This window comes from Tenrec ecaudatus, chromosome 5 (assembly GCF_050624435.1).
Source record: "Tenrec ecaudatus isolate mTenEca1 chromosome 5, mTenEca1.hap1, whole genome shotgun sequence".
NCBI classification, from domain to species: Eukaryota; Metazoa; Chordata; class Mammalia; order Afrosoricida; family Tenrecidae; genus Tenrec; species Tenrec ecaudatus.
The window spans coordinates 34,879,457-34,907,362 of record NC_134534.1 but is presented as its reverse complement, the minus strand read 5'-3'; the positions used below and the strand labels follow the sequence as shown (position 1 = coordinate 34,907,362).

Sequence of the window (27,906 nt, the reverse complement as noted above, 5' to 3'; positions counted from 1 at the left end):
GGGACAGGAAGTAGACCAGGTGCAGCGGAAAGCGCGTGTGCGGGAGGAGGCGGTGCTTCCGGCATCGGGGTAGGAAAGGCTCGTGGAGTGTGTGTGGAGAACCCGTCGCCGAGATGAAGGTGAAGATGCTGAGCCGGAATCCGGACAACTATGTCCGCGAAACGAAGTTGGACATACAGAGAGGTGAGACAAGTTGGCACAAAGGAAAGGGGGCCATTTTCCGCGAGTGCCTGGGGGTTTGTGTCAGCTTTCTCCAGCGTGAGGCTGCGAAGAAGCGCTTCCTTCTCTGTGTGTTTACCTGTTATCGTTCACTGGTAGCGCAGGAAAAACGAGTGCGGGTCTGCGACTGCCAGTGAGGTCCCTTCGTGTCTTTGGTAGAAGTGAAAAGTGGTTAACTCTACGGGGAATTTTTCTGCCAGCTTGTCGCGGGTTCCTGTCACTGGATTGAAGGCTTTGAGAGTTACACTTAAGACTTCTGACTGCTACTTTTACGTTAGTCTGGCCTGTGGAAAGAGACCAAGCAGAACTCTACTCTTGTAAGGAAGTTTAATGCGGAGAATATGGTCACATACATTTTGTTTCCTAGTACTGACATGTTTCCTATTAACATGTTCATGAGACTGAGAACAAGGAACAAACCGTGCCAACATAATTTCCCGGGTAATGAGGGCAAAAAGGTTAACGCGGGAATGAACAGGGAAAGAAAGGCGGCCAGTGGTAGACAGTGAACTGAAGCAGTGCGTCATGTGTTTTGATTGAGTAGTAGAGATCGACAACATGCGTGAGTAGTGTCCTTAAAATGTGGTGTCTGCTCACAAAATGTTTACAGATTATGTAACAAGATTGTAAAGAGAATTTAGATTATGCCACTTTCCCACCAAGGGCCTGGCATTACCCTTATTCCTTTAACTACTAGACCCTCGTTCAATCTCACCTGTCAATTGCTTTCCCACAAGTAGCTTACTTTTGGACTTCCTGGGGAGTGCAAGTAATTAAGCTGGATACTAACCAACGGGTTGGAAGTTCAAACCCACCCAGTGGTACCTTGGAAGACAGGCCTGGCAATCTGATCACAGCCTTGGAAACCCTATGCGCAACCCTGTTCCCTATACACAGTCACCATCAGTTGGAGTCTTCGGGATGGCAGCTGACTGCAGATTACTTTGACGGTTGTTTGTCTGAGTACATTTGAGCCATTCTCTTTCAGTCTTCCTTTAGCACACCCTTATATACGTCAGCTCCTTGCTGCATCCAGTCACCCTGCTTCTGCCCGTTTATCATGTGTACATATGTATCGTGTTGTCTAATTTGATTATGTCTCTCCCACTAGACTGCCCGTGCAGTGAAAAGTTTTGCTTATTTCCACATCCATTCTATTTAAACAGCATTTGGCACATACTATGTTTTCTCACAAATAATGTCCTGAAAATAATGCACAGGAAAGTACGCATGTGTGGTTTGGCAAAAAAAAAAAAAAGTAACAGAAGTATTATTTGCATGAACATCTGGTAGGTGTTTTATAAAAGTTTAAGGATTGAATGAATAAAAGTGGTAGACTGAAGAGGGGAGGTAGGTTGAGCCGTAGATCAGTCTCAGAAATGGGTATTGCAGGGTGTCCATTGGCGTGTGTGTGTGAGGGGAATGGCGATTAGTACGTACTTCAGTTTACATGAGGGGACTAAAGGGAGTTTGTAGAAGAATTGGGACTTTGGGATTTTCCCACAAACTTTTAGACTCTCCTTCATTCTTTTATCTTGAAAATATTTTCACATCATCAATTGGCACTGACTTCCTTACTGGAACCTTATAATAAATGATGATGTCGGAAGCAAGCCGATCCAACTCATGGCAGCCCCTTGTGTGTGGAGCACCACTGCCTGCTGAGATTTTCATGGCTGTGACCTTTGGGAAGCAGATTGCTGGGCCTGTTTTCTGAGGCGACTGAGTTAAGCTGTAGTTGCTGTTGCTGCTGTTAGGTGCCCTTGAGTCAGCTCCAACCCATCGGGATCCTGTGTGCAACAGAACAAAAAACTGCACGGTCCTGCGCCAGCCTCACAATGGCTCCTGAGCTAAACAGTTACACGCTCTATCTGCTTCTACTAGATCACAAGGAAAGGATGTCAAGGTTCTGAATTCTGCAGCATTTTACATTTATTAAGGGCTTAATCTTAAAATCGTGGAATCTTACTAATCATTTTTAGATTTATGTATGATTATAATAGAAAGGACCATGAAAAGAAGCAGAAAACCTCGTCTTTCTCCTGTGGAGAGCTTGGTGGGTTCAAACTGCTGACTTCATGGTTGTCAGTTCAACATGTTATCAGCCCAATGTGTAACTAACTACGCCACCGGGACTCTTTTTTAGAAATCATTAAAAGCAAATATTGAAATGTAAAATTTTTAAATTGCCTTGCCAGGATTAAGTGGGGACTTTTAAAAAGCACTTTTAATCACAGTTCTCCTTAATTCATTATACAAGGAGACTTTAAAAGATTCATGCAAAATGGAATTTAGACATCATGAGGTTTTTCAGTGAATGTTTTGAAGCCACCTCATACATAAGTCGAGGGGAAGAGACCAGATAAAAAATTCTTGTTACTAATGGGCGCAAAACCATGAGAGAAGACTACTACTACCAAGAATAATCTCAAGTTTTAAAATTATGTAAAAAGCTGTCTTTCAGTTTGATTTATCTGACAACAGTATAACTGTCACCAAATAGGTAGGGATGGAATCACAATAGGTCAAAGGTAAACTAAACCTACGAAGTTACTAGCTTACAGCTCAGGTCCATCGAGTCAGTTCTGACTTACGGTGCCCGTAGAGCTCACAGCCGAACTGCCCCTCTGGGTTTCCAAGGCTGTGGCTCTTAATGGAAATAGAATGCCTCATCTTTCTCCCAGTTTGGTGGTTTCAAACTAATTCATTAGATGTGGGAAAAGAGAGAGTAGAGTGAATGACAAATATCAGAAAATGGTAGGACCTCGTGAGTTTTGAGAGTGTGTGATGTGGAAGATGGAATGTATCAGAATGACCAAAACTTGAGCTTGACTGACTAAAATGTTAAGAAGTCTAAACAAAGAGACATCAGGGACCGGGGTATAGGCATGGGGTAAGAGAATGCATTTTCTTTTAAACATTGGGAACATTTTTTTAGGCTTGTGGGCTTAGACTCAACTCAGCAACATTATTAACTGGCTTGGGAGCAACACATGGATTCTGTTTGAACTTAAAGCCAGACCCATCACTTATTTGTCCTCTCTGTGCCTCAGTTTCCCTATCTAAAATTTATTCTTAGGGCACTTTGGGAATGAATTGAGTTCATGGAAGTTTACAATGGTGCCTGGCACATGGTAAGCTATATATTTTTTAAATTAGGCAATGAACAGAAAAATGCTCAATACATGCCAGCTATATAATATAGGTAATAAAATCTTCACACTGTGTGCTTAGCAGTCTAGTGCAGAGCACCAAAGATTGATGGTGTTTTCTACACCAGGAACATAGAGTCCCAGCATTTATCATACACTTATTTTGTCTCAGCATAGTGGTTACACTTTGAGCTATGATCCACAAGGTATGAAGTTTGAAACTTCCAGGCACTCTTTGGAGTTACAATCTCTGAAACTCATAGCACTTCTACCCTGTCTGCAGGTTCACCATGAGTCGGCATCGACTTGTGTAGAATTTGGTTTTGTCCTAGCCACAGTACAAATTACTGGCTACTGGTGTAATTAGGACATACAAAAGGAGAAGTAATCTCTACTGCGGGTCTAATTATTTCACAAAGCATGTATTCCATGAATTTCCAGTAATGTTTGCAAAAGGTATCTGGGTGATAGATCTTTTACTTTCGAATTCTTTATAGCACTAGGCATAGAATTGGTTCTCTAATCAAGGCTGATAGAGAATAAATTGATTAGCTATACAATACCATAGGAAAGATGAATTATTAAGAGGTATTATTCTTCGTTCAGTTCCAAGAAACTATGATCCTGCCTTACATCCTTTTGAAGTTCCTCGAGAATACGTAAGAGCTTTAAATGCTACCAAACTGGAACGGGTGTTTGCAAAACCATTCCTTGCTTCCCTGGATGGCCACCGAGATGGAGTCAATTGCTTGGCGAAGCATCCAAAGAGCCTGGCTACTGTCCTTTCTGGGGCATGTGATGGAGAGGCAAGTGTCACTTTACATATTGATCTCTCTCTCTCTTTTTATTTTAATTCATTTTATTGACTTCATTCTTTCTATATTTTGTTTCCTTTTAATCCTCCAGACAAAATTCTGTTTGAAATAGTAACTTTAATAGTTTCTTCACTCATCCCGGGAACTAAAACGAAGAAACTATTAAAGTTACTATTTCAAACAGAATTTTGTTTTGACGGCCCGTAAAGTAAGAAATTATGCTTGCAATGAAAGGTATTTGTGTGAGCTTTGTCTCACAGAGGGTGTTATTAATGATGCAGCAGGATTATTTCCCACTCTGTTGAGTTCGAAAAAATGCTTCAAACTAGGCTCAACAAAGTGACAGATTAGATTTTCTGCTTGTTGATATACTTATCCATATGTATTACATCATTTTAATACAACACTGCTTGTTTTCAGCTGCCTTGTAGAGTGATTCATAGCCTTCTTATTGTTGAATATCTTTTTCTTAAAATGTAGTATTTCTTTGCCTAAACATTTTCTATTTATAATTCCTGGAAATGTCCTGCCATGCTTTGTTATAGGTTAGACTCTGGAACTTGACAAAACGAAAATGTATCCGCACAATACAAGCACATGAAGGTTTTGTGCGAGGAATATGCACTCGCTTCTGCGGCTCTTCTTTTTTTACTGTAAGTATAAATGCTCTTCCGTTCCTAAAACTTTGCAAGCCACATAAGACTGATCTAATTGAATAGATTATCATCTGAAGTTCATTTCTTCCACAACCCTTTGAGGCTGTACAGTACAAAGTAACCTGACCTTGAAGAATCCACATCTGTATATAATCTCACCCTATAACTAATTACTTTTTGAGTGATTGAACCATATTACTGCACTAATCTTCAGAGAGTATGAGGAGGTCAGACTAGAACGATCGTTTGGCTAAGGTTTTCAGTGCTAGGCTGAGAAATTGATACTTTAATGGAAAGTTGAAAATCTTTGAAGGCTTTTGAGTGACCGTCTGAGCTATACTTGGCGGTGTTGAATGGCAGTGAGTGATCAGCCTGGAGAGTAATCTGTTGGGAGTAGTCTGAGTAGGCAGTAGTAAAATGCTGCGCTAGGGCATAGAAAAAGAAAAATGGTTGTGTTCAGAAGCATTTTGGAGGCTTGACCAGCTTGTTAACTGAGGTGGTGGGTCCTGTGACAGAGACACAGAAGGCAGAAGGACCAGCACTATGAGAGCAGATTGAGATTGGGGTGATAAACTGTGGTCAGTGGGACTGTCAGTGGGCTATTGGAGTTAGGCTTTCAGACCTTTATAGAACAGGTCTGGAACTGGGAGGTGGGGGTGGGGTGTTAGAGCTAAACATGACATCAACACAAGAGTTCCCTGATTTATAGCCATGATATTCCTATCATTGTGACATAGTGAAGAGAAGAAATGTAGCACAAAGGTGTCAGGGAAGGACCGTGGCCTTGGGAATGTCTGCCCTGGGAAGTGGATCGACTGATAGAAGGCTGTGCGTGAACTTAGTATCGCAGGAGGAAAGGTGAATCATCTGTGAACGACATAAAGGATGCTTAGGAGGAAGACAAAACATTTTAGGACTGAATGTATAAAAAACAGAAAGCTATAGTCCCAGCATTCTACTCTTTCATTTCTAACCCTGCTTTCAGGTGTATGTCTTAGGAAGCTAACACAACAATTCTCTGTGTTCTCAGAACCCTTTTGCACTTAGAAATTATGAAGACCCTGACAAGGGGATTCTGTTAATCTGTTGATTTTAAATTATGTATTAGGAATTTAAACTGAGATGAGAAAGTTGTAAATACTTAAAAAAATCCCATTAGCTAGCAACATGAAAATGATGCTATTATGAAAAAGTGAAATTTTTAGGAGTAAAAAATATAATGTGACAATGGGAGTTACCTTACATTTTTGTTGCTGTGTTTCATGTCTGGCTTCATAGAAGACAGCTGGAGTCTTGGGTCTGCAGGATGTGGCTTAGTTCACGTCCAGGAAAGAGTCTGACCTTACAGAGATGTGTAGTTAAAAAGGGGAAGGGTATGTTCTATTTAGGTCATCATTGAATTTTCTTTGATACTACACTCAAAGTTGATAAGGTTTACCTTTTAATGCTGAAACTTCTAAATCTAAAACTGTCTATAAATTTTACATAAAGGGGACTTCAAAAAGTTTGGGAAATTTTCTTTTTTTTTAAATTTTATTTTATTTTAATTTTTATTTATTTTTATTTTTTTAAATTTTTTTAAGGGAAATTTTCAATTCATTATTTTTAACCTGTTAAAAAATCCAGGCTTTTTGGCCCCTCCTCGTTAAATCCTTTGCTCTGTCTTGCATTTAGAATACTCTTTGACTCTAGTGTAATTTTGTGATAACAGGCAGTGATCATCTGGAAACTCTTGGTTCACTGAAATCTGTAGATCTTCTCAATGTTAACATTCTTTAATTGTACAGTATCATAAGTAAGTAAATCTGTTAAGATTGCTAATGGCCTGTTAGAAACCTTTCAAGTGTTGGAAAGCTGTCCACATCATGACGGCGGGTATAGAGTTCCCAAAATTTTTATATTTTTGCTTGAAAGCATTCGTTTTTCTCATGAGCAACGAGTTCTGTCAGTCTTTTTTCCTTGAGGTGATAGGATCACATCCTTTAGGAAAATCTCTGCCACATACTCAGCTCTTAATTACTGTGGCTTGTTGCCCTGCCTTGATTTGTGCTCAGCTAAGGTAACAACTGCTTTACTGTTTTTGGCCGTGTTTATGACTCAACTTTATTCCTTTGCCTGTTCTTTTACTCTGTTCATGCTGTTTTATTTTTAGCTTTATGTAGTTTCTTTGGCATTATTTTTAGCTTTATGTAGTTTCTTTGGCACACAGCTTTACTAAAGCATGATGGCATATACATGCTTTTAATTTGAGGTATGTGGTGGCAAGTGTATGATCTATAACTGTTGCTCATTCTCACTGTAATCATAAGGAAACACTTATTTCTAGACTGGTGACGACAAGACTGTGAAGCAGTGGAAAATGGATGGACCAGGCTCTGGAGAAGAGGAGGAGCCTCTGCTTACAATATTAGGAAAGGTACAGAATCATGGACCCTGACATATTAAACTTCTTCTCGTTCACTTAAGGTTACTGGAAATCCTGTTTTTAACCCCAGTAAGCAGAGAGAGACACTTTAGACTCTAATAATTGAGTAACCTGTGCAGTGGTTTTGAAATTGAGATCCTTTGCAGCTAAAGCCCTTGGATGTTTATTGTACAGTCGTAGACCTGGGCCCTGTTTGTAGCTAGAAGATGCAATGAGACATGTCCTGTAGTAGTATTCAAAACTGAGAATTTAACTTGATAGAACAATCCTCTAGGCAATGAAGAAATGTAATAATGTGATGCATTTGCATTTTTTACAAATTATTCTACATATCAGATTATGTGGTCTAGTAATAGTTTTAAGTATTCATAACATTTGACTTACCCGTGTTTTACAGAGCTTGCATTTTGATATCATTAAGCAAATAAAATTTTAAAATTAGATTTAATTATCAAGCAGAATGCATGAATTTTAAAATCACTTTGTCATTTTGATTAGAATATGCTAAAGTTCTCCTGTTTAGATTTCCAGAAGTTGTGTCCACATTCTTAAAGGGACACAGTGGCGTGGGGTACGGGCATGTGATAAAGCTAAATTCACAGATGATTTGTAATCCCTGAAACAAAGTCAATTCCATTCTGGCAAAATGCCTTTTCCCTAAGGAGTTCCAAAAATATGACACACTTAGGCTTAACTCTACCTCTGTGGTATTGGGGATTCATTTTTATTGTAGGAAATTTGTATTTCTAATAATAGAAAATTATTAGAAATCAGCAGGTGCTGCTAAAGGTTAAAGACTTAGTGCTGCCCAAGTATATCCCTTTAATGCTTTACAATAGGGCTTCCTCTCGGCCAATGCCCTGCAGAGAATTCTGCCTTTCCACCCCACAAATACTGAATCAGAGCCGGCCTTTTTTAGCAAGAGACCAGGTGATTCTTGTGTACATATATGAAGCATGTTAAAAGGTTGATTCTGATTCACTATGTCTGGGTTGGAAGGCAAATAATTCTCAGCATGAGGTCAGACCACTTTGAAACCCTGCTTTGTAAAAAACAATTGTTACAATTTAGTACAAAGATCAGCTTTAATTTGATCCTGAGCTGATTAATCACACATTCCAAGTGAATAATATCAAATTTATGAGGGTGTGTTTTTTATGATTTTGTTTTGTTTGCTTTTGTTTAACACTTTCAACAATATTGGTATCCATTCCATCGCCTCAGTCTTGCTCCTTCCTTCAAGTTTTGTTCTGGTTATTTATGTTCAGCCCAGGACATAGTTTCTGTGTCGAACGTGGAACTAAGTTTTTTACAAATTATTTTGCACTTGTTAGTGCTTTCCAAATTCCTTTGGTACTCAGAATTCAAATCACTTCATTGAAATGTATTGGAACTTAAAATTAAGTTTATCCCACACTAATTTTATTATTCTTAGGCTCAGTGGGAAGCTATATCATGCCATATACTACTATTTTTCCCCTTAGGTAAATGCTTCAAGGAAGTTATTTTGTGAACAGGGGTTGTCTTAATAATAATGATGATTGCTTATAAATGTATTAAAATGTTTGCTGTAGGTTTGCAGTCATAATGAGCAGACCCATCTCTAACACTCTGTGCTTTTGAAGACAGTGTATACCGGAATTGACCACCACTGGAAAGAAGCGGTTTTTGCCACATGTGGACAGCAAGTGGACATTTGGGATGAGCAAAGAACCAGTCCTATTTGTTCAATGACCTGGGGATTTGACAGTATAAGTAGTGTTAAATTTAACCCAATTGAGGTACTATTCCTTTTTAAATTACATTCTATTTATTTAAACATCCTCGGTTAATAATTTTAGCTCTCTTTAGGAAACATGGGTTGTATGATAAAAGAATCTTCTGAATTAATGGTCTGGCATTTGATTACCTTCTAGATTTTAACAGGGTCCTGGTGCCTTTGTTCAGATCTTAGCACACTTGCTCACCATCTGGTCCCTGAAAACCATGTGACGCATATGGCTTCTATACGGGGGTGGGGGTGGCGTGTGTGTGTGTTCATGGATTAGAATTCAAGCAAGTCTGTATGGTTTACCTTTAGTTTTACCCATGCCTCCAATGTCATGATTATAGTTTTTTAACCTTGTAAGGGGTCAGTGATAACAGCAACCCATGCTGTATAATAATCAAAATTGTACTGCATTATATATATCTATACATACTGCTTACAAGTCTGAGGGGTAATTCCTGGTTTCTCTTAGGTCTAAAGCAGCAGTTCTCAACCTGTGGGTCGTGACCTCTTTGGGTGGGGGGGTGTCGAACAACCCTTTTACAGGAGTCGCCTGATTCATAACAGTAGCAAAATTATAGTTATGAAGTAGCAACAAAAATAATTTTATGGTTGGGGGCTCACCACAGCATTAGGAACTGGATTAAAGGGCCGTGACATTAGGAAGGTTGAGAACCACTGGTCTAAAGGAAGTGTTGGAGATTAGCGCCACTGTGGTTCATGTGAAGAAGCCCAGGTGGTGCAGTGGTCTAAACACTGGGCAATTAACTGCAAGGTCAGTGTTTCCAATCCACCGGCTGCCCCGAAGGAGACAGATGAAGCTGGCTGTTCCTGTAAAGATTTAAAGTCTTAGAAACCTGAAGGAGTACTTCTCTGCCCTATAGGGTTGCTATGAGTCAAATTCAAATCACTGGCAGGGTTTATTGTCTATGTAGTTCTGAATAAATTTACCAGAGGTGGCTGCCCTGAAAGCTAAGCTAGCCTTTGAACTCCAGGCCTTTCCTAAATATTTCTAAGTAACATAGTGATAAGTGGACTTACTGACCGAAAAACTGAGTAGAGACGCCTTTTCTTGCAATAAGAAAATTAAGTCATTACCTAGACAAAAAGGGTTTCAGAAAGTTATGGAAAAATAGAATCCTTCCGTGAACTTTTTGAAGCCCTCTTCTGTAAGCTGATTTTAGGATTTATTAGAAGATTGTTGTGTTTGCCTCTCTAAGATAATAGGATATAGAGTGAATACCCTGATTTGTGGGAGCTGAACATTCCCACAAGCCAAAGAAAAGTCAAAGGAGCAGGGTGTAAGCATTGTAGGATGTATTGACCCCGAGCTGCTTCGGGGTGAGGTGAGTTTGGATCGGAGGTGCTGCTGAGAAGTCAGAAGACATTACTCTACTCCCAGAACTTCCCTCCCGGTGCTCCTTGGACAGGCTGCAAGGCTAAGGCAGAGGCTGCAGACTGGTTCATGAGCCAGGTCTGGCTGGCTGCCTGTTTTTGCAAACAAAATTCTGCTGGAGCACAGCCATGGCTGTTTGCTTACGTATTGTTTCTAGCTACTTTTGCATTATATTGGCTGCGTTAAGTAATGGAGATAAGAGACCTTATGACCACAAAGCCTAAAACTTACTGCCTGTCCCTTTGTAAAGTTGCTGATCCCCTGGCCTAGAGTATCCATTTCTTATATACAGGGGTATCCCTTACTGCCATCTCCTTTCCCCTGTATCTCTCTTGGTTGTTTAAAAATAAAAACAAAACCCAAACCCGCGGTCACCAAGTCCATTCCAACTCATAGCACCCCTACGCGGGTTTCCAAGGTGGCAGGTCTTTATAAAACAACATAGTCTCAACTTTGGCCTGGGTTGCTGACCTTGCAGTTGGAAGTCCAGCACTTACCCGACTGCAGGTAAGGGCAAGTCAGCTTTGCAGAGCAGGGACAAGACTACCTACATAGGGTCCGAACACAGGCGATTTGTAGGAGCAGTTTTATGTCCTTTGAGATGTAGAGCAGAGCTGAATTTGAATTTCTTGCCGCTGAGCCTTTGCACTAACTTTGTATGCATCACAGTTTTCCTCTATATTTGCTTCTTTTTTTTAATGAGATTAATTTGACCTCTCAGTCTACTTCGTAGGCTTGTTGTGAGTGTAAGACGTGATAATATATGTGAACATTTCTTAAAGTGCTATACAAAGTCAAGGTAGTGATGTTATTACTATTAAAAAAAACCCAGAGAAGGAACAAATATTGATTTCTTCTTCACTAAGGGCCAAAGAGCATCTTTTGAGTCTTGGTTTTGGTGGCACCTGTGTCAGAAGAGCTGATGTCCATTTCTAGATTCGTGGTGACCTAGTGGTCATGTTCAGACCGGGCAGTGTAACAACCTATTTGTACAGCTGTGAGGTTTTTTCATTAACCATAGGAACTGACTTAGTAGTGCGAACAAACGGTGTGTTTGTCTCTTGACCCGTCTTAAACCCAATGGGGGCAGTGTGCTTTGTCCTCGCATCATTAATACTTGGATTTGCTGCTAAATTGCGCACCTAGCGTTTGAGTGAAGCCACCAGTTTATACAGAGCACTGCCACGTTTTTCCAACGTGAAAATTGGCTTTTGATCAAGGTAGCGTTATGTGCTTTGCTCAGAGTCTTTGTTTCTACAAATGGAACCTGGTCAGATTATAAGGTGACATAGTGAGAAGCCAAAAGGGCCCACTAACTCAAGGAAACTCTGGCAGCGATGAGACCAGGCAGGCTTGGGAAAGGGCTAGCAGGGACTGCGAGAGCATGAGCCCTATGAGGCCTTAGTTAAATGTGTCCAAACATGGTGTAGGAGGTCTCTAGCCACACCACTGTAGTAAATATGAGGAGTTTCAAAGGTTATCGTTAAATAGAATCAAAAGGTGGTGGGTTTTCCCGTGAACCTTCTGAAGCCCTCTCAGAGCTCTCCTTGTTCCTGCTACTCTGGAAAGGGGAAGCCTCACAGGCAGAAGCCAAAAGTGGCGTGTCGGGACCCTTGAGGGAGGAGAAGGGCTCTGCTGGTAGGCGGCGTGCTTATTTTCATGTCTCACTCACCAAGGGATGTTGAGGATCAGGCACATTTGTAAGTGACATGCAAGTACGTGAAACATCTTGCAAGGACTGGACAAAGGGCGAGTCAAAGTTCTTAAAGAGAATTAGCAAACATGAGGAAGTGTTAGTGATTAAGCAGTAAATTGATGTAACTATGAAGTATCGTGATATAAATATTAACTATCAAGGCCACACAAATGTTTATGTATTTTGATTCAATAACGCCACTCCAGAAACCTTATTCTAAGACAATAAGTGAAGAAGAGCTAAATGAAAAACAAAACGTAAGTGAAATGTGTTTCATTGTAGATGAGAGCACGCTAGTATCTGTACGTTATCATACAGACATCTAAAGTGACGAGAATGAGGGCTTAACAGTGAAAATACTGAAGATTCCGAGATTGTGGGTGGTTTATTCTCTTCTTTAAAACAGACTTTAATGTTTTAACTTTGTGATTTAGCATAAGCATGAAGATTGAGTAAGTCATTGTGCACTGAAGTCATTGTGCATTGCTTGGCTTTTAACTGGTGATTGTTACATTTATTTGTAGACGTTTCTCTTGGGAAGTTGTGCTTCTGACAGGAATATAGTACTATATGATATGAGGCAAGCTACTCCTCTGAAAAAGGTAAGTTGTAATAAGGCTTCATGTAATTATCAAAGCATTAATCTATAAGTCAGAGTTGAGGGCAAATATCTTTTTAGAATTAATTTTTCCACGCAGAGATGGTCTTCAGAACCCACAGTGATGACAGCAGCATTCTCTCAGCTTCCGTGGGGTCCCATTTAAAGACCCCGTCAGTGTCCACCAGGTTCTGTGTCCTAGTCGCCTTTGCGTCTTCCATGGTAAATTTCAGTAAATTCCACCTCATACTTAATGAAAGCTGTTAAAAATTGTCATATTACTTAGCTGTATAGTCGATTCTCATGATGTGTCTTCTCCCAGGAAGTTTTATAACTGATGTGGGTGGTGTTACTTGTGTAGTTAAGCTCTGATGGCTACTAGTTTGACATTTTGTTCAGACAAGTGCTATCCTGGTCAAGGTGACATATTCATAATAGTTGTTAGATTGTTCCAGAGGGAGAGCAGAGCTGTCCATGGACAGCAGTGCCATTGTAAAGGACGGTGCATGATGGGTCTCAGTAACTAGGATTGTGAAACGCAGGAAGGGAAGAGCCCATTGCTATAGTCCTCGTGTAAAATAAATGCTTGTACTTCCTATGTTTGCTATCCTTAAAGCATTTCTGTCAAATGTAATCTTTGAGATATAGAAGTAGATTGACTGTATTCATTGAAGTTTAAGACCAATAAATAGGGATGATCTTTCCAAATCACCCTTTTTGTCCTTTCACGTGGTGCAGTAGAATCGGACACAAGCTTTCCTGTTAAGCCATAAGCAGGTAACTTTACCTACGTTTGTCCTTGAAGTGGTGATAGTAATAAGCACCGTGTAGCACAATGGTGAGAATAAAACATGGTGCAGTTGTCATTGCTCATGTCCCTAACGTTTATGTTTAAACCCCCAATCACTGCTCAGTGTTCTCATAGTTGTTTGTGAACATACATAAAGCTGTGGAAAATTAGTCCCCAACGCACATTCCCAGCTAGGGTCAAACAAGGTGACTTGTGCCTTCTTGGTTCATGTTCATTCTGTCTACAGATGTCATTTCCCTAATCTGGGGTCATGTTTTTCGCATTTTTCCTTGTGTGTGTGTCAGGGTGAGGGGTGATTTTGTGTTGAAAGTGGTCCCCGAGTGTGCAGAAGTGCTGTCGTGTTCTTACACTCAAGCGCCTGTGATGGGCTTGATGGAGAAGATACATGTATTAGATAAGCTTTGTTCAAGGTGGCTGTAAGCAGAAACACTTGTGTGTGTCTTTAAAACCCGCCCAACCCACTGCCACCGAGTCATTTCCCACTCAGAGTGACGCTGTATGTAGCACAGCGGTTCTCAGCCTTGTTAGTGCCGCGGCCCTTTCTTACAGCTCCTCAGCTTGGGAGCCATAAATTTATTTTCATTGCTACTTCACCACTGTAATTTTGCTGCTATTATGAATCAGGCAACCCCTGTGAGAGGGTTGTTACACACACACACACACACACACACACACAAAGGGATCGCGACCCACAGGCTGAGAACCATTGCTGTAGGGTTTTCCAGACTACATCTTTAAGGGGACAGGCCGCGTCATCTGTCTACAGAGCAGCTGGTAGGGCTGAACTGCCTACCTTGAGATGAGCAGCCCAGTAGCTAGCCCACAGCCAAGAATCAACTGACACAGCGTTTAGCAGAGAGGTAGCATGAAGTATGAGTTTAATAAATTGGGATTTTCCCCTGGCCCCTCACCTGTGTCCACTTTTAGTGATTTCCCTTAACTTTCAAGTTGAAAAGAACTGTAACTTGACTCTCAAGGTTCTCCAGAATTTGGTCCCAGTTTACATTCCACTGATTTATTTGTTTTAGTAAAACCAAAAGCCACCCTCGGTGTCATCGAGCTGATAAGGTATGGCGATTCTGTAGGGTTGCTATGATGAGACAGTGTTGTCGCATAACAGGCACCATAATCGGAATAGAGATCATTAGCTAGTGCTGTGCTCTGTTGTTTTCCTGTTCTGTCGGCTACACTTTCTATGTCTTTTTCTGTACGAAATGCAATGACTTAGGAGAAACTGGACTTTCAGAAATGGAGGTGGTGAGATTTTGGATGTTGCTATTGGCATTAGCAGACACTCCTGGAGACTAAACTTCCTACAGCAGACAGTTGCACATAATCAGGAGATTGTTCTCTCCAAAACACTGTACTAGCCTGGTCTTCCCAGTCAGCTCACACCATGCTTGCTTTATGACACCTGCACCACCGGCTGTTCACTACAAGGTCGACAGTTCAAACCCCCAAGCCGCTCAGCAGGAGAATGAGGGGCTGTCTGCCCTTGTGAGGCTGTGGTCTCGGGAACCCCATATTGGGTCACATGAATTGGAATCGACTCGATGGCACTGATATTCTTCTCCACTGTAACCTTAAGCTCATACCATTCATTTTGCCATTTGACAGTTTATCATTTTATTGTGTTTGATTGTTTTTATGTATGTCTCATTTTTCTAATTAAACAAAACAATGCATTAAGCATTTTTCTGTTTTTTAATACCGACACTCTGCCTGGTGGCTTAGTGGTCAGCCGTTAGAACTCACCAGCCATCCTATGAGGGAAAGACGCGATGCTCTGCGTCCGTACAGATTACAGCCTTGGAGACGACCAGGCAGTTCTGCTCTGCCCAGTAGGGACACCAAACAGCCAGCAGGGAGTTTGGTTTAGGTTTGACATGTGTGTATTTTCCCCCTTTATTAAGCTGAATGCTGCGTAAAATGGGTGTTCACAAAATACTGCTTGAATCAGGAAAAAAGAAGCAAAGGAGATAAAATGGGAAATGCTTACATTGTAGAGGTCATTCCTTTTGTGGTAATGGGATCTCTCTCGCGTGTCGTTTTGCAGGTGATTTTAGATATGAGAACAAATACAATCTGTTGGAACCCTATGGAGGCTTTTATTTTTACCGCAGCCAATGAAGATTATAAGTAAGTTCTGTTTCTTAAAACTTTGTATCAGGAATGACTCGATTGTATGTCTTACTAATGAAATGTGCTTTACTGAGTACGCCTTCCTCTATGCGTTAAAAACGATCATTTGATTTATTTATTTTTTAATATTCTCAAATTGAGGGAGAGTTTGACAAGGATTCTTGGCCCTCAGAGCACCTACCAAATTTGCAGGTGAATGTTTTTATAGATAAAAAGTTGTCTTGTTGTGTAGCCTCAGTATTGACATACTGAATCTGACTGCTTTTGTACTGCAGTGGCAAAGTTGATCCTATGACCCATCAAGCCAAAAATGTTTATTGTCTGGCCCTTGTCAAAGGAGTTAGCTGGTCCCTAATATACTGAACCATGTTTCCATGGAAACTGCCTGCATAATTTGTAGTCTGACATGTATCTGATACTCAATGGCATCATGGCATCGAATGTTAATATTACTCCTGAAAGACAAAAGGGAAACTTGGAGGTTAGGTTTTTAGTTTAGTATTTGCAGATATACTCTTCTGTGACAACATGTAAAGTTTACTTAGCAGCCTTACATTCTTGACCTAAATTCAATTTTGTGATTTTTGATATATGAGCGGGCTTCAAAATTTCATGAAATAATGGAATTAAGATAGTGGGAGTTTTGCAAAAATGTTGTTTGAAGCCCTCACAGATAACTTGCTGAAGCAGTTAACATCAGAGATCTTATTTGATGTTTTCAGTATCTTTGTAAGTTAGATAGAGCCTCTGCTACCCAGGAAGACTAGTCTCCAAGGGAGGGAAAGAACATTTTATTCATTTTTTTTCCTTGTTATACAAAGTATTTTTGTAGTACTGTGTATGGTAGATTCTTATGCATGTTTTTTGAGAAGGTGAAAGTTTGTTGGTGGATCGCACTATAGACCTTATTTTTATATTCTTGTGTTCTTTCTGTCATACTGACTTTTAAGAATAAATAATAATATTCCCTCACACTTGTCACCTGTTACATGATGCTTTAGACTGATTCGGTAGTAAAAAGTTCAGGTAGACTCTTAAACCAAGCCAATTGAATTGGAGCTGTTGTGACCTGTATTGCCACTGTGAGATTGTGACATCATTTCTGTCAAAGGCCATGAAAGAATGTCCACTGTCCCTACTGATCTCACTGAGGTCCCTGAAATGTGTCCTAAGGAGTCTTGCATCCCGGAGGTCAGATGCTGGGCCTGGGATGAAGGCGTGGAAGCCCTGTGGGGCAGCTTGACTTTGACAGCTGCACCTTTGTAGTGGCTCTTTATTTCCCCCCTCTTTTAATAAATTTTAATCACTCGTACAGAAAGGTGTCTTTTTAGAGAGTAGCTTGGATACGGCCCCTGAAATATAAAGAGTACATTCCTTGTAAGAGGCGAGACTGCTGGAGTGCATTGTCCTCGTCCTTAAAGGCGCTTGTTGTGGTCTCCCGTTTCTGATGTTAAGTATTTTCCTGTAGTGCTATTTAAATATACTAACGATTCCGCGTTAAAGACCCGACCCCAAGTTCATGTGTAGACCCAACCGTTAACTGCTAAAGAAAGTTGAACAAGCCAATGTATATCCTGGTTTCAGTAGCTAAGAGAGTTGGAATAAATGATTACTGAAGAGTGCTATCGTGCAAAACTTGGTTTAAGTAAACATCCTCGATTATTTTGTTTTCCCCAAATGAATAGATTCCCTTGGGATTTAAATAAATTCTTTTTTTTCATGTAGAAATAATGCAGTTTACTAAAAATCAAAATTTGCTTAAAAAAAAACAAACCCAGGGGGAAATCACTCCTCCCACCAGGGACTGTGAAGCAGCTGTGCGCTCAGAAACGGAACGTCCAACATCAGTGTGCTCCTGGATGACAATCCTGTGATCTGGTGGAAGGCGATAGGAGGAAACTGCCGTGTATGTTTTGACAAGCATTCCATGGCACTTAGGATATTTTATCATTAGCATCAGTAACTTTTTGTAGCCATGGTATTAAAAATACTCCAAATGTCGGCTTTTCAAAACATTTCCATTTGAAATAATTTTAGATGAACTGGAAAGCTGCAAAAATAGTACGATAGAGTTATATAAGTTATACAATTATAACTTAGCCACAGTATCATTTGTAAAGCCAAGAAATTAACATGGGGCAGTGGGGTGGACAGTGCTGTCAACTAGACCACAGACTTGATTCCATCACCAGTCCGCCCGCCTCTCATGTTGTTGGTTCTAGAAGCCAACCTAGATCCAATGTTGAGTTTAACTCCAGCTCTCAGCCTGCTCAGTCCGCAGTTGTGCTTCATTCTTGTCTTCCATCACCTTGGTACTTGGAAGAGGACTCGTCAGGTTTTTTGCAGCATGCCCTTACTTTGGATTTAGCTGATTGTTCCTCATGATTGTATTGAAGTTAACGCATTTTGGGCAAGAATTCCACAAAAGTGATATGCCCTGCTCAGTGCATTGTGGTGTTGAGACTGACTCTACCCGTCATGTTAACCTTGAGCATTGGCGATGATGGGATCTGCCAGATTTCGCAGATGCTATAAAGTTAGTATTTTTCCCCCATTAGTTAATGCATATCTTTAGGGAATGTAACTAAGTTTTTGCTTCTCAAATTTCTCCTCACTAAGTGTGCTCTTTTGCTTTAGAAAGTCTTGAAGTCGTTTGCTATTAGGACTTTAGTCACAGTGATGGGGTGTAACTGCTGTCCTTTGTCCATGTTGACTTCTCTGGAACCCTGATCTCTTTGCTGGTGACTCGGGTTTTTAATCTCGAACAAGGCGTTAATTCTCCAAGTGTGTACAAGTGTGGTTTTCTAAAACCTTTGGAAGCCCGTGCTTATGGTTCTCTCACAGACGGCACTAGAGATGGGTGCGGCTTTGTGGGACAGTGATTGGGAACTTGAATCAAGCCTTGACATGCTCATGTCATTAAAGACAATCACCCTACAAAATAACCCATTGTGAGAATCTGCTTAGACAGATAGCATTGATTCTCCCCACTTGATAAAGACCGAATGTTGACAATTTCAATGCTGGGATTTCATGTAAGTATTGTTTATAATCGGTATAATTAGTAGTTGGGAGCTTTCAAAAATGAGAAACAAATTACTTTAATTCATATATAATTATGATGCCATTAAAATCTCTTCAAAGATTATTAAAAGATATATGTAAATGTCCAATAGAATAGTATAAAAGGTTAAAAGACGTTACATTTTTCTGTGTGATGAGATTAAAGGTAAATTTTGTATTGTGGGAACTCTTAAAATTTCCATCTTTTCTGCAGTGAGACCTGTGCTTGTCAGAGGGCATGTGTGTTTCCTATGGAACGACAGCTGATGGCATGTTCCCCTGTTCCTCACTGGGCCTCGTGAAGAATTCAGCCTTACGTATTTTATTTAGCTAATGGATCTTATTTTGACTAGTGAGTCTTAGCACTACATATAACTTAGTCCTAGAAACTTGTGTGAGCAATTTAACATTCTTTTGCAGCTTGTATACTTTTGACATGCGGGCACTGGACACACCTGTGATGGTGCATATGGACCACGTGTCTGCAGTGCTTGATGTGGATTACTCTCCTACTGGGAAGGAGTTTGTGTCCGCTAGTTTTGACAAGTCTATTCGAATCTTTCCTGTGGACAAAAGTCGAAGTAGGTATGTGGCAACCAATACACCTTTGGTTTTCTTTATCTTGTCCCTCATTGTCTTTTCTGAGGTTATGTGTATTAAATGTCTCATCCCTAGGACTGTCACGGAGGGTGCAGGGTCAGCCTACTAGGCAGTTTCTTTCATGGTCAAGATGATGATGCCCTTTGCCTCCTTATGATTTACATTAGCTGTGCATCACTTGTCTCTCCTGGGTTCCAGCCCTACACTGCCTCCTTCGGAGAGGCAAGGGACTCAGCCCTACCTTGTGATGATACACGATCTGCTTTGCTCAACTCTTGGATGCTGCTCCACTCAGATTTGAGGATATACTGATTCCTAAACCTTGAACCATCTTTGATGGCTAGCAAACAGTTGCCCTTTTTACTCCTTAGCTCATTGCCAAGGTGTGTGCCTTTGCTTAAATCGAAAGCATACCAGCTAGAGTTCTCTGGTGGCTTGGTCTTTACCCCACCATCCCTGGTGTTGGATAGCCATGGTTCTTTGTGGCTGCCTTTTCTTTTCAACCAGATGCTCTCCATGCTCTCAGGAAGGGTCAGACTCAAGGCATTCGCGATAGGTTTGATTCACCTCCCATCTATAGAGAATGTGAGCTTCCCCTAATTTTTTTCTCCCCCCACACCTCTCAAGTTTGTAGAACAGTACTTTTTTGACATGATACTGGACACAGACAGACTAGGATGGAAACACAAAGAGAAATGGGAATGTAGAGACCTGTTTTAAAAACAGCCCTGGTGATGCACTGGTTAAGAGTCTGGCTGCTAACTGAAAGATGAGCCCTGGGAACCCACCCTACAGGAGTCGCAAGGTGTGGTCGTCTGCCTCTGCATGGTGCAGCTCTACTCTGGCCTGTGTACAGGCTATGATCCTAGGAGCCTGGCATTTGATTAAGTTCTAACTAAATTATTTCACAGTCAACCTGGGTGGCTAAGTGCAGATTTAGGTAGCATGCCCACGTTATCCCAAAATTGTATGATGGAAAGAGATCCTAGGCCCCAAAGCCAGCAAGTTGTCTCTTAGGGTCCTTTGGAGGTGTTGTCTTCACAGAGGCGTTGCATGCTGACCTTCATCTTCAGCTGCTTTAAAGGTGCTTTCTGTCGGCTCCAGTTTCCTAGAGTGATTCAGGAAGTGCCTCGAATAATCCAAATTTTTTAAATCGCTTTGAACAACCTTAAAATGGCTAAAAAGTTTCTTTTTAAAGTTTGAGTTGACTTTTAGGCATTATGTGGTTACATCAATATCTGAAAATTGTCTTCTCTGGAGTTCACTCTGTTTACTAAACAATTAAGTAAATCAACAACCAGAACTAACCTCACTGCTATCAAGTCAATTCTGGTGCATAGCAACCCTAGGGATTTACAAGACTGTAAGTCTCTGCGGGAGCCAACAGCCTCAGCTTTCTCCCAAGGAACAGCTAGTGAGTTTGAACTACCAATCTTACAGGTTAGCAGCTCGGTGCCTACCCAGCAGTGCCACCAGGGTACCTTAAGTCATTCACATTGTGTGGAATGGTTTGTTGGACTGGATACATAAAAATGCTTTGTCTGCTGATGCATACTATGACTTCCCGTGAGCTTTGTACACCTAGATCTGTGCGAGCGTAAACTTGTCCGGAGCGTAAGAACTCTGCCAAAGGTGAGGTCTCAGTTGTGCAAGTGACTGGCCTAATTGTGACTTGACTAGCCTGAGGGATGGCAGAGTCCTGGTGGTGTGGGGAGAGAGGCACTGAACTGCTACCTGAAAGGTCAGCATCTTGAAACCACCAGCTGCTCTGCGGGAGAAAGGTGAGGGTCAAGTCACACGATGGCAGGGGTTTTACTGCATGAGCGGGGGATGTGGACTGATTGTTGAGGCCTTGAACTTCCTGTCATTTAGACTCGTTCCGTTCCTTTGGAGAGAAGGGCCTCTCAAACAGGTAGCTATTATATTGAAGGAGAGGAAAAGAAAAGGCAGTCTTTTGCATCCAGCTTTCATTTTAATAGGATTTTTTTTTTTGGCCTAACTATTCCCATTAAAAAAAAAAAAGTTTCTTGTGGTTTCCCTGCATATTTATGTATTCATGAACTCAAAATATATAGAAACCACACAAAAGACTCGCTTTGTGTGTGTGCTTTTAGAAGCTTTCGGTGCTCCTATTTGTAGGTGTTTTTTGACTCGTCATCACATGTGGCCTTGCTTTTATTGTGCTTGGTTTGCTTGTTGCCTTTCTCTTGTGGGTCCGCAATTTGAGTCATTTAATCCAGATGCGGAAATCATATTTCTTTCTCCATCTCATCCTTTTATTTTTTCTGACCTTGCCTTTTATTTGCTTTTTAATGCTCTCCCTAACGCCTCCCAATTTGGAATCATCTGTGAATTCACTTAGCATGTTTCACAGCTTCTCCAAATAGGTATGCGATTATTTGACATCTCCATTTATTAAATCCTCCCTAAAGTTAACTCCTCACACACCTCTGGAGCCCTCCCTCCTCTCTTCACACATGTAAATCATCCACTTTAGCATCAATTAACTAAGCTGCTGAAACAGTTTGACTAAAACAAAAATCAGACATTAGAATCAACACACCCAGCTGTGGTCTTTGAAGACCACAGCATGTATTTTCCAGTAAGACGCAGGTTGCGAGTACGGTGCTGAGGGCTGGCACTTAGTATCGCCAGGTTGCTCCAGCTTCGTGGGGTTTGGGTTCTGGCTCATACAAGATCCCCTGTGACACAGTTGAGCTGTCCCATGGGGGTTTCTGAACCTCACAGAAGCAGAGCGGCATTTCTCACTCCGTTGAACTGCCTGGGTGGGTTTGAACTACTAATCTTTTGGTTAGCAGCCAGACCACCAGGGATCGTGCCCACTTTTGCTTTACGTTACTTGGGTTCTATGTCTTCGGTTGTTGGGGAACCACTTTGGTCTGTCGGATTTTGTTTCCTTTGTCTATCATGGGATTCTAAGTTCTTCAAGGGAGGAAATGTTGTTATTGTTCCCCATCACCTAGTACAGTATTGCTGGTTGGACTCAATAAATATACATTAAAATGAATTTGATTTTCCCTTTTATTCTCCCTCAGGACTGAAACATTGCATCCTGGTCATTGACAAGCAGTAGTTAGCAGTAGAAAAATATGTCCCAAAATTAACTTTCGGCTTTTAACTTCCTTCCTCTTTAATAGGGAAGTGTATCACACAAAGCGAATGCAGCATGTCATCTGCGTCAGGTGGACTTCGGACAGCAAGTACATTATGTGCGGCTCTGACGAAATGAACATTCGCCTGTGGAAAGCTCACGCTTCTGAGAAACTGGGTGTGGTAAGAGACCAGCTCTCGTTGCTCTAAAGCTGCTTTGCCGTTTTGCTGCTTATCGTTGTTTTGTGAAGAGAATTGATGTAAGGGGCTGTCAGTGTTTTATCAGATCGACATCGCCATGGTGAGTGAGTGCCAACAGAGCCCGCAAGTGCTGTGAGGAGTGTTTTTATGTCCCCGTCCCCCCTGTGTCACAGGTACCTTCATGCAGACGCTTGATGGTGTGTGAGGGGTCCTGCTTTGTGGCGCTTTCCCAAGGCGGAGAAAGAAGCCGTGCAGACGAACGGACGGACGCTCTCACTGAGGGAGCACGTGCTTCCTCTGTTGTAGAAACGGAATCAGGCAGATCAGAGGCTGCAAGGCCCTTTGAGGCCTTTCAATATCAGACACCGTGAAACTCTTCATTAAAACAAGACTCAGACTTTAAAGAGATTTACTGAAAATGTAGCAGATACTGTCACTTGCTGGCTCCCTCTGGGTGTGGGCTCATGGTTGGTTTTCGTTTTACACTGGAGCAGAACAAAGCACACATCCCTCCTTAAGATACCCAAACTGCTCTGTTTTCCAGCTTTCATCACGAGAAAAAGCAGCCAAGGATTATAATCAGAAACTGAAGGAGAAGTTTCAACATCACCCTCAGATAAAACGGATCTCTCGCCACCGGCATCTCCCCAAGTCCATCTACAGTCAGATTCTGGAGCAGCGGGTCATGAAAGAAGCGCGCCGACGGAAGTATGTTCAGGGCCGTTGATGGCGGCAGCAGAGCCTGTACATCAGGGCAGCTGTGTGCATGTAGAACTGCCCCCCCAGGCTTAATTTCTTATCTGACCCAAAACAAAAGCTGCCTCTTCAGGGAGTAGTTTGTGTGCAGATGTACATCAGGATTAGTTGTGAGACACCTCTGGGCTTCTCTGTTTCTTGAGGAAAACAGTGAGGACCTGAGTGTGAAGATTTGCCTTAACCACGTTTGAGGATTTGTTTCAAGGACATTACAGGTGGGGTGGGGAGGGAGGGGGGAAATGAGCTGATACCAAAGTCTCGAGTAGAAAGAAAATGTTTTGAGAATGATGAAGGCAACAGATGTACAAATGTGCTCGACACAATGGATATATTTATGAATTGTGTTGTACGAGCCCCCAATAAAATGATTTTAAAAGGGGGGAGAGGGGGAAGAAAACAAGTTACATTGCAATAAGAACATACTTATTAGTAAAATACTACCACAAATAGGCAATATTTAAAGTGTATTTCTAGTGTAGGGGGGAGTAGAGCTATGGTAAATTTTCCAAGTTAAAGAATGCAGAGAACCTTTATATAGAGTTCTGAGATAATTTTTCTCAAATTCTTTAATATTTGAGATTTAACATCTTGTATCTGAAGTGGGTTTCCACACACACCCCGCCCCTTATCCCCACCCCCCCCCCACCCCCCCCCCCGACTATTCTTATCTTTGAATTCATACTAGGTCTATAGCAATTCTAAAAGCTCTTTTTTTTTCTAAAACCAGATCATATAAGTAAAGAATTTTGCTGGTTTTTAGGTAGATGTTGGGTTTGTCATTTTGAAAATTGTTTTATACTTTTATTGGGGCCTCTTACATCCCTTATCACAATCCATACCTTCATCCAGTGTGTCGAGCGCATTTGCACATATACCGCCATCATCATTTTCAAAGCATTCTCTTCCCACTTGAGCCCCTGATATCATTTCCCTATTTCTTCCCCCTCCCTCATAAACACTTGATAAGTTATAGATTATTATTTCCATATCTTATATTGCCTTTTGTCGCCCCTCACCCACTTTTCTGTTATTCACCCCCCTAGGAGGGTGCTATAGATTGATCCTTGTGATCCATTCCTGCTTTCTCCCCCCACCCTCCCCTAATCCTCCTGGTATCTACTCTCCTTGTTGGCCCTGAGGGGTTTATCTATCCTGGATTCCCTGTGTTTCTGGCTCTTATCTGTAGCAGTGTGCATGCTCTGGTCTAATCCTATCTGTAAAGTACAATTGAGGTCATGATAGTGGGGTAAAGGAAACACCAAAGAACTAGAGGAAATTTGTGTGTTTCATCTGTGCTATATTGCATCCTGACTGGTTCATCTCTTCCCTGTGACCCCTTTGTGAGGGGATGTCCAGTTGTCTACAGATGGTCTCCACTCCATGCCCCCATCCCTTCCCCCACCCCCTTCACCTTGGTTATGGTTTTATTCTGGGTCTTAGATGCCTGATACCTGATCCCATTGACACCTCATGATCACACAGGCTGGTGTGCTTCTTCCATGTGGGCTTTGTTGCTTCTGAGCTAGATGGCCACTTGTTTATCTTCAAGCTTTTAAGACCCTAGATGCTATATCTTTTGATAGCCGGGCTCCATCAGCTTTCTTCACATTTCTTCACCATTTTGTCTTCAGTGAGTGTAGGGAAAGTGAGCATCACATAATGTTTAATTGTTAGAACAAAGTGTTCTTATGTTGGAGTGAGTCAGGCCCAATGTCCAGCTGCAACCTTAATTCTTCACATATAGATATGAGTACATAGTTCTATTCCCCTCTGCATATATATATATATATATATATGTATTTATTTACATATGTACATGCCTGTATTCAGGCCTCTATAAATGTCCTTTGCCTCCTGGTTCTTTCTTTTGTTTCCTTTGACTCCCCTCTTGTCCCTCCATCATGTCCGGCCTTCATTCCGGTTCAGTAATTGCTCACTGCTACATTGCCCTTGATTGAGCCCCCCTAGGCATCTTACAGCCTTCCTTCCATTGATTTTAGTTCACTTTTTGTTTTGAAATTTCTTAATGACGGTCTTGTTGTTAAACTTAGCAAAGGACATTGATATGTCCTGGGTTATGAACAACTTAATAAGTAATAAATAACCATTTCTACTCACTTTTTATTTACCCTCATTATGAAAAGTATTTTTGCCCCTCCAGTAAGCCATTTTCTGGGGGAAGAAATGGTTTGCTATTTTTTTCTGGGGAAGTTTTATTTTCTTAGGATGATTTTGCATTAACTTGCTTATGTTTTGCCTGTTCTCTTTCTTTGTAGGGAGGTGAATCGGCGTAAGCATAGCAAGCCTGGATCTGTGCCAGTTGTATCCGAGAAGAAGAAGCACATTGTGGCCGTCGTGAAGTAGAATTTGATATCTACGGAGCCTGTTCTGCTGTGATAGGTGGGCTCCTCAAATAAAAGTGCTGGCTCCCGGTGAATGAGGAGCATTTAGCTTGTTTGTGTAAAGCCTTATCAGTGCTCACTTTGGCTTCCTCGCAAAACTATCCTTACAGGTATCCTAGGTGCTAAGATAAGGTGACCAGATTTTAACATCGGTAACGCGGGACACAATTGATAAAACTCACATCCTGGCAAAATAGCCACATGGCAGCCGAAAACCATATACCCTAGCTTGTCGTGTATTCTTTCCTCAAATTGGGACTTTTTTAAAACGCTGCAGGACGCGGGAAAAATTGTTAAAAATTGGGACGTCTGGTCACCTTATGCTAAGACCACCAAACGTTTTTCCTTATTCTTTCATTGAAGAATACAATATTTGCAACCCAACTTAATTTTTGCTGTTAGGAATTAGGATTTTATTTTCTCTGGCCTCTTGTGGGTCGACACTGCATTTAAATTCACACTCGAGGCCAAGCATCTTTGTTCCCCTCATATTAGCTTGGGTAGACTACAGTGATATTCTGCCTTTGATTTCATATATCTTTTAGAAGAAGTAACTCAGTACTTTTTTCGACTGAGATATTGTGTGCTTATTTATTTGGGGGCTTTTCGAGACTTTAAAGGGGATCATGATTGACCTGCATTTATGTAGCTTTGACAAGTTCATATAATAAAACCTCTTTTTTCTTAGTGTTGAGGTTTTGATCAATGTCTCTTTCCTCTCACTGGCATGGTTTTTATGTGTACTTATCATAAGATTAGGGACCACTGAGGGATGCCCTTGATTAGTGCTCAACTACGAGCTAAAAGTTGGTGATTCTCTCCCCGTCGGGGCTCCTCAGAAGACCAGCCTGGCAATCTCAGTGTGCAAGGTCGCAGCCTTGACAACTCTCCTCTGCACCTCGGCCTCCCTCAGTCAGGACTGACAGCAAAGCACACTGGGACCTGCAGGGATGCATACATTCATTGTAAACATATAAAATCCACAGAAATGACAAAGACCACAATCTGGAGAGCAGGAGGAAGATGCAGTCAGGGTGAGCGCAAAGGACTTCATTGCTGTTTCGTTGGTGAGGGTCCATGTCTTAAGCTGGGTGTGCATTCCCTTAGTTTTCATACTACATTCTCAACACAAGAGATGACTATAACCCTGTAGGGATCAGTTTTTAATCCCAGTAATCTATTACAGGGCTTAAGTTCCTGAATAACTGTCTGAGGATTTCTAATCCTGAATTGTCACCTGTTAACTCTCTTAATGAGTCTCATAATCATGAGCATTATCATTAAGTGCTTTGTGGTGATCCTTGCAGTGAATCATCAAACACCAAAGTGTGCCGTGGGGGGTGGGGGTTAAGATTGGAGAATGGAGACACGCCTGACCTTTGCCTCATAGGAATGTGACCTGGGGCTAATGTTGAGTTTGAAGTCAGAGGAAGTGGAATGCCATCCCCCACCCCCCACCCCCATCGTTGTGACAATGTTCTCCATCAACTAGGCTCCTCCACTGCTAGTCCAGGACAGCACATTTCCCGGCTGCCACTCTGTCCGCTTTCATGCCATTATCACTTTGGCTTTGATATCTGTTTGAATAGCTGAATAGGAAATCTCACCGGCTTCGTGGGTGCACAGGAAATCTTGACTTGGCCTGAACTTAACCTAAGTGAAAGTGCATTTCACTGCAGAGTGCTACTCAAATATTAGTCATAACTGGTATTCAGAGCTATCAGGGAACTATCAGGGAACAGAATGGAGCCCAGCTTAGTACTTTGCACATAGTGCTTAATAAATACTTGTTGACACTAAATAAAACTTAAACATGTCTTCCTGATAGAATATTTTCTGATGATTTTAGTTACACTATTTCATGACAACTCTCTCCCCTAACTTGTCATCCAAATCATGGTTAATGTGGAATCTCCTTTTTTTAAAGGCAAGTTTAAAATATAATTTTGCTGAAATAAAGTAATATTTTGTCCAAGGACAAGAGTAAAAGTTTGACTCAGTTTTTAATGAGTGATACAAATGTTCAGTGTTGGACAACTAACCCCAAGGTTGGTCGTTCAGACACACTCGGTGCCTTGCAAGATAGGCCTGGCAG

General features: G+C 41.4%; 1 protein-coding gene across 1 annotated transcript; it reads left to right on the top strand.

Moving 5' to 3' along the window:
- The first annotated feature begins 28 nt into the window (after positions 1–28).
- On the top strand, positions 29–26,499 carry DCAF13 (DDB1 and CUL4 associated factor 13). The gene is made up of 11 exons (XM_075549411.1): positions 29–183; positions 3,978–4,177; positions 4,732–4,839; positions 7,169–7,258; positions 8,893–9,048; positions 12,652–12,729; positions 15,593–15,675; positions 19,162–19,326; positions 22,500–22,635; positions 23,198–23,361; positions 25,686–26,499. The coding sequence occupies exons 1-11, from the start codon at positions 114–116 to the stop codon at positions 25,771–25,773; spliced, it is 1,338 nt and encodes a 445-aa protein (XP_075405526.1). The 5' UTR covers positions 29–113; the 3' UTR covers positions 25,774–26,499.
- The last annotated feature ends 1,407 nt before the right edge of the window (positions 26,500–27,906 follow it).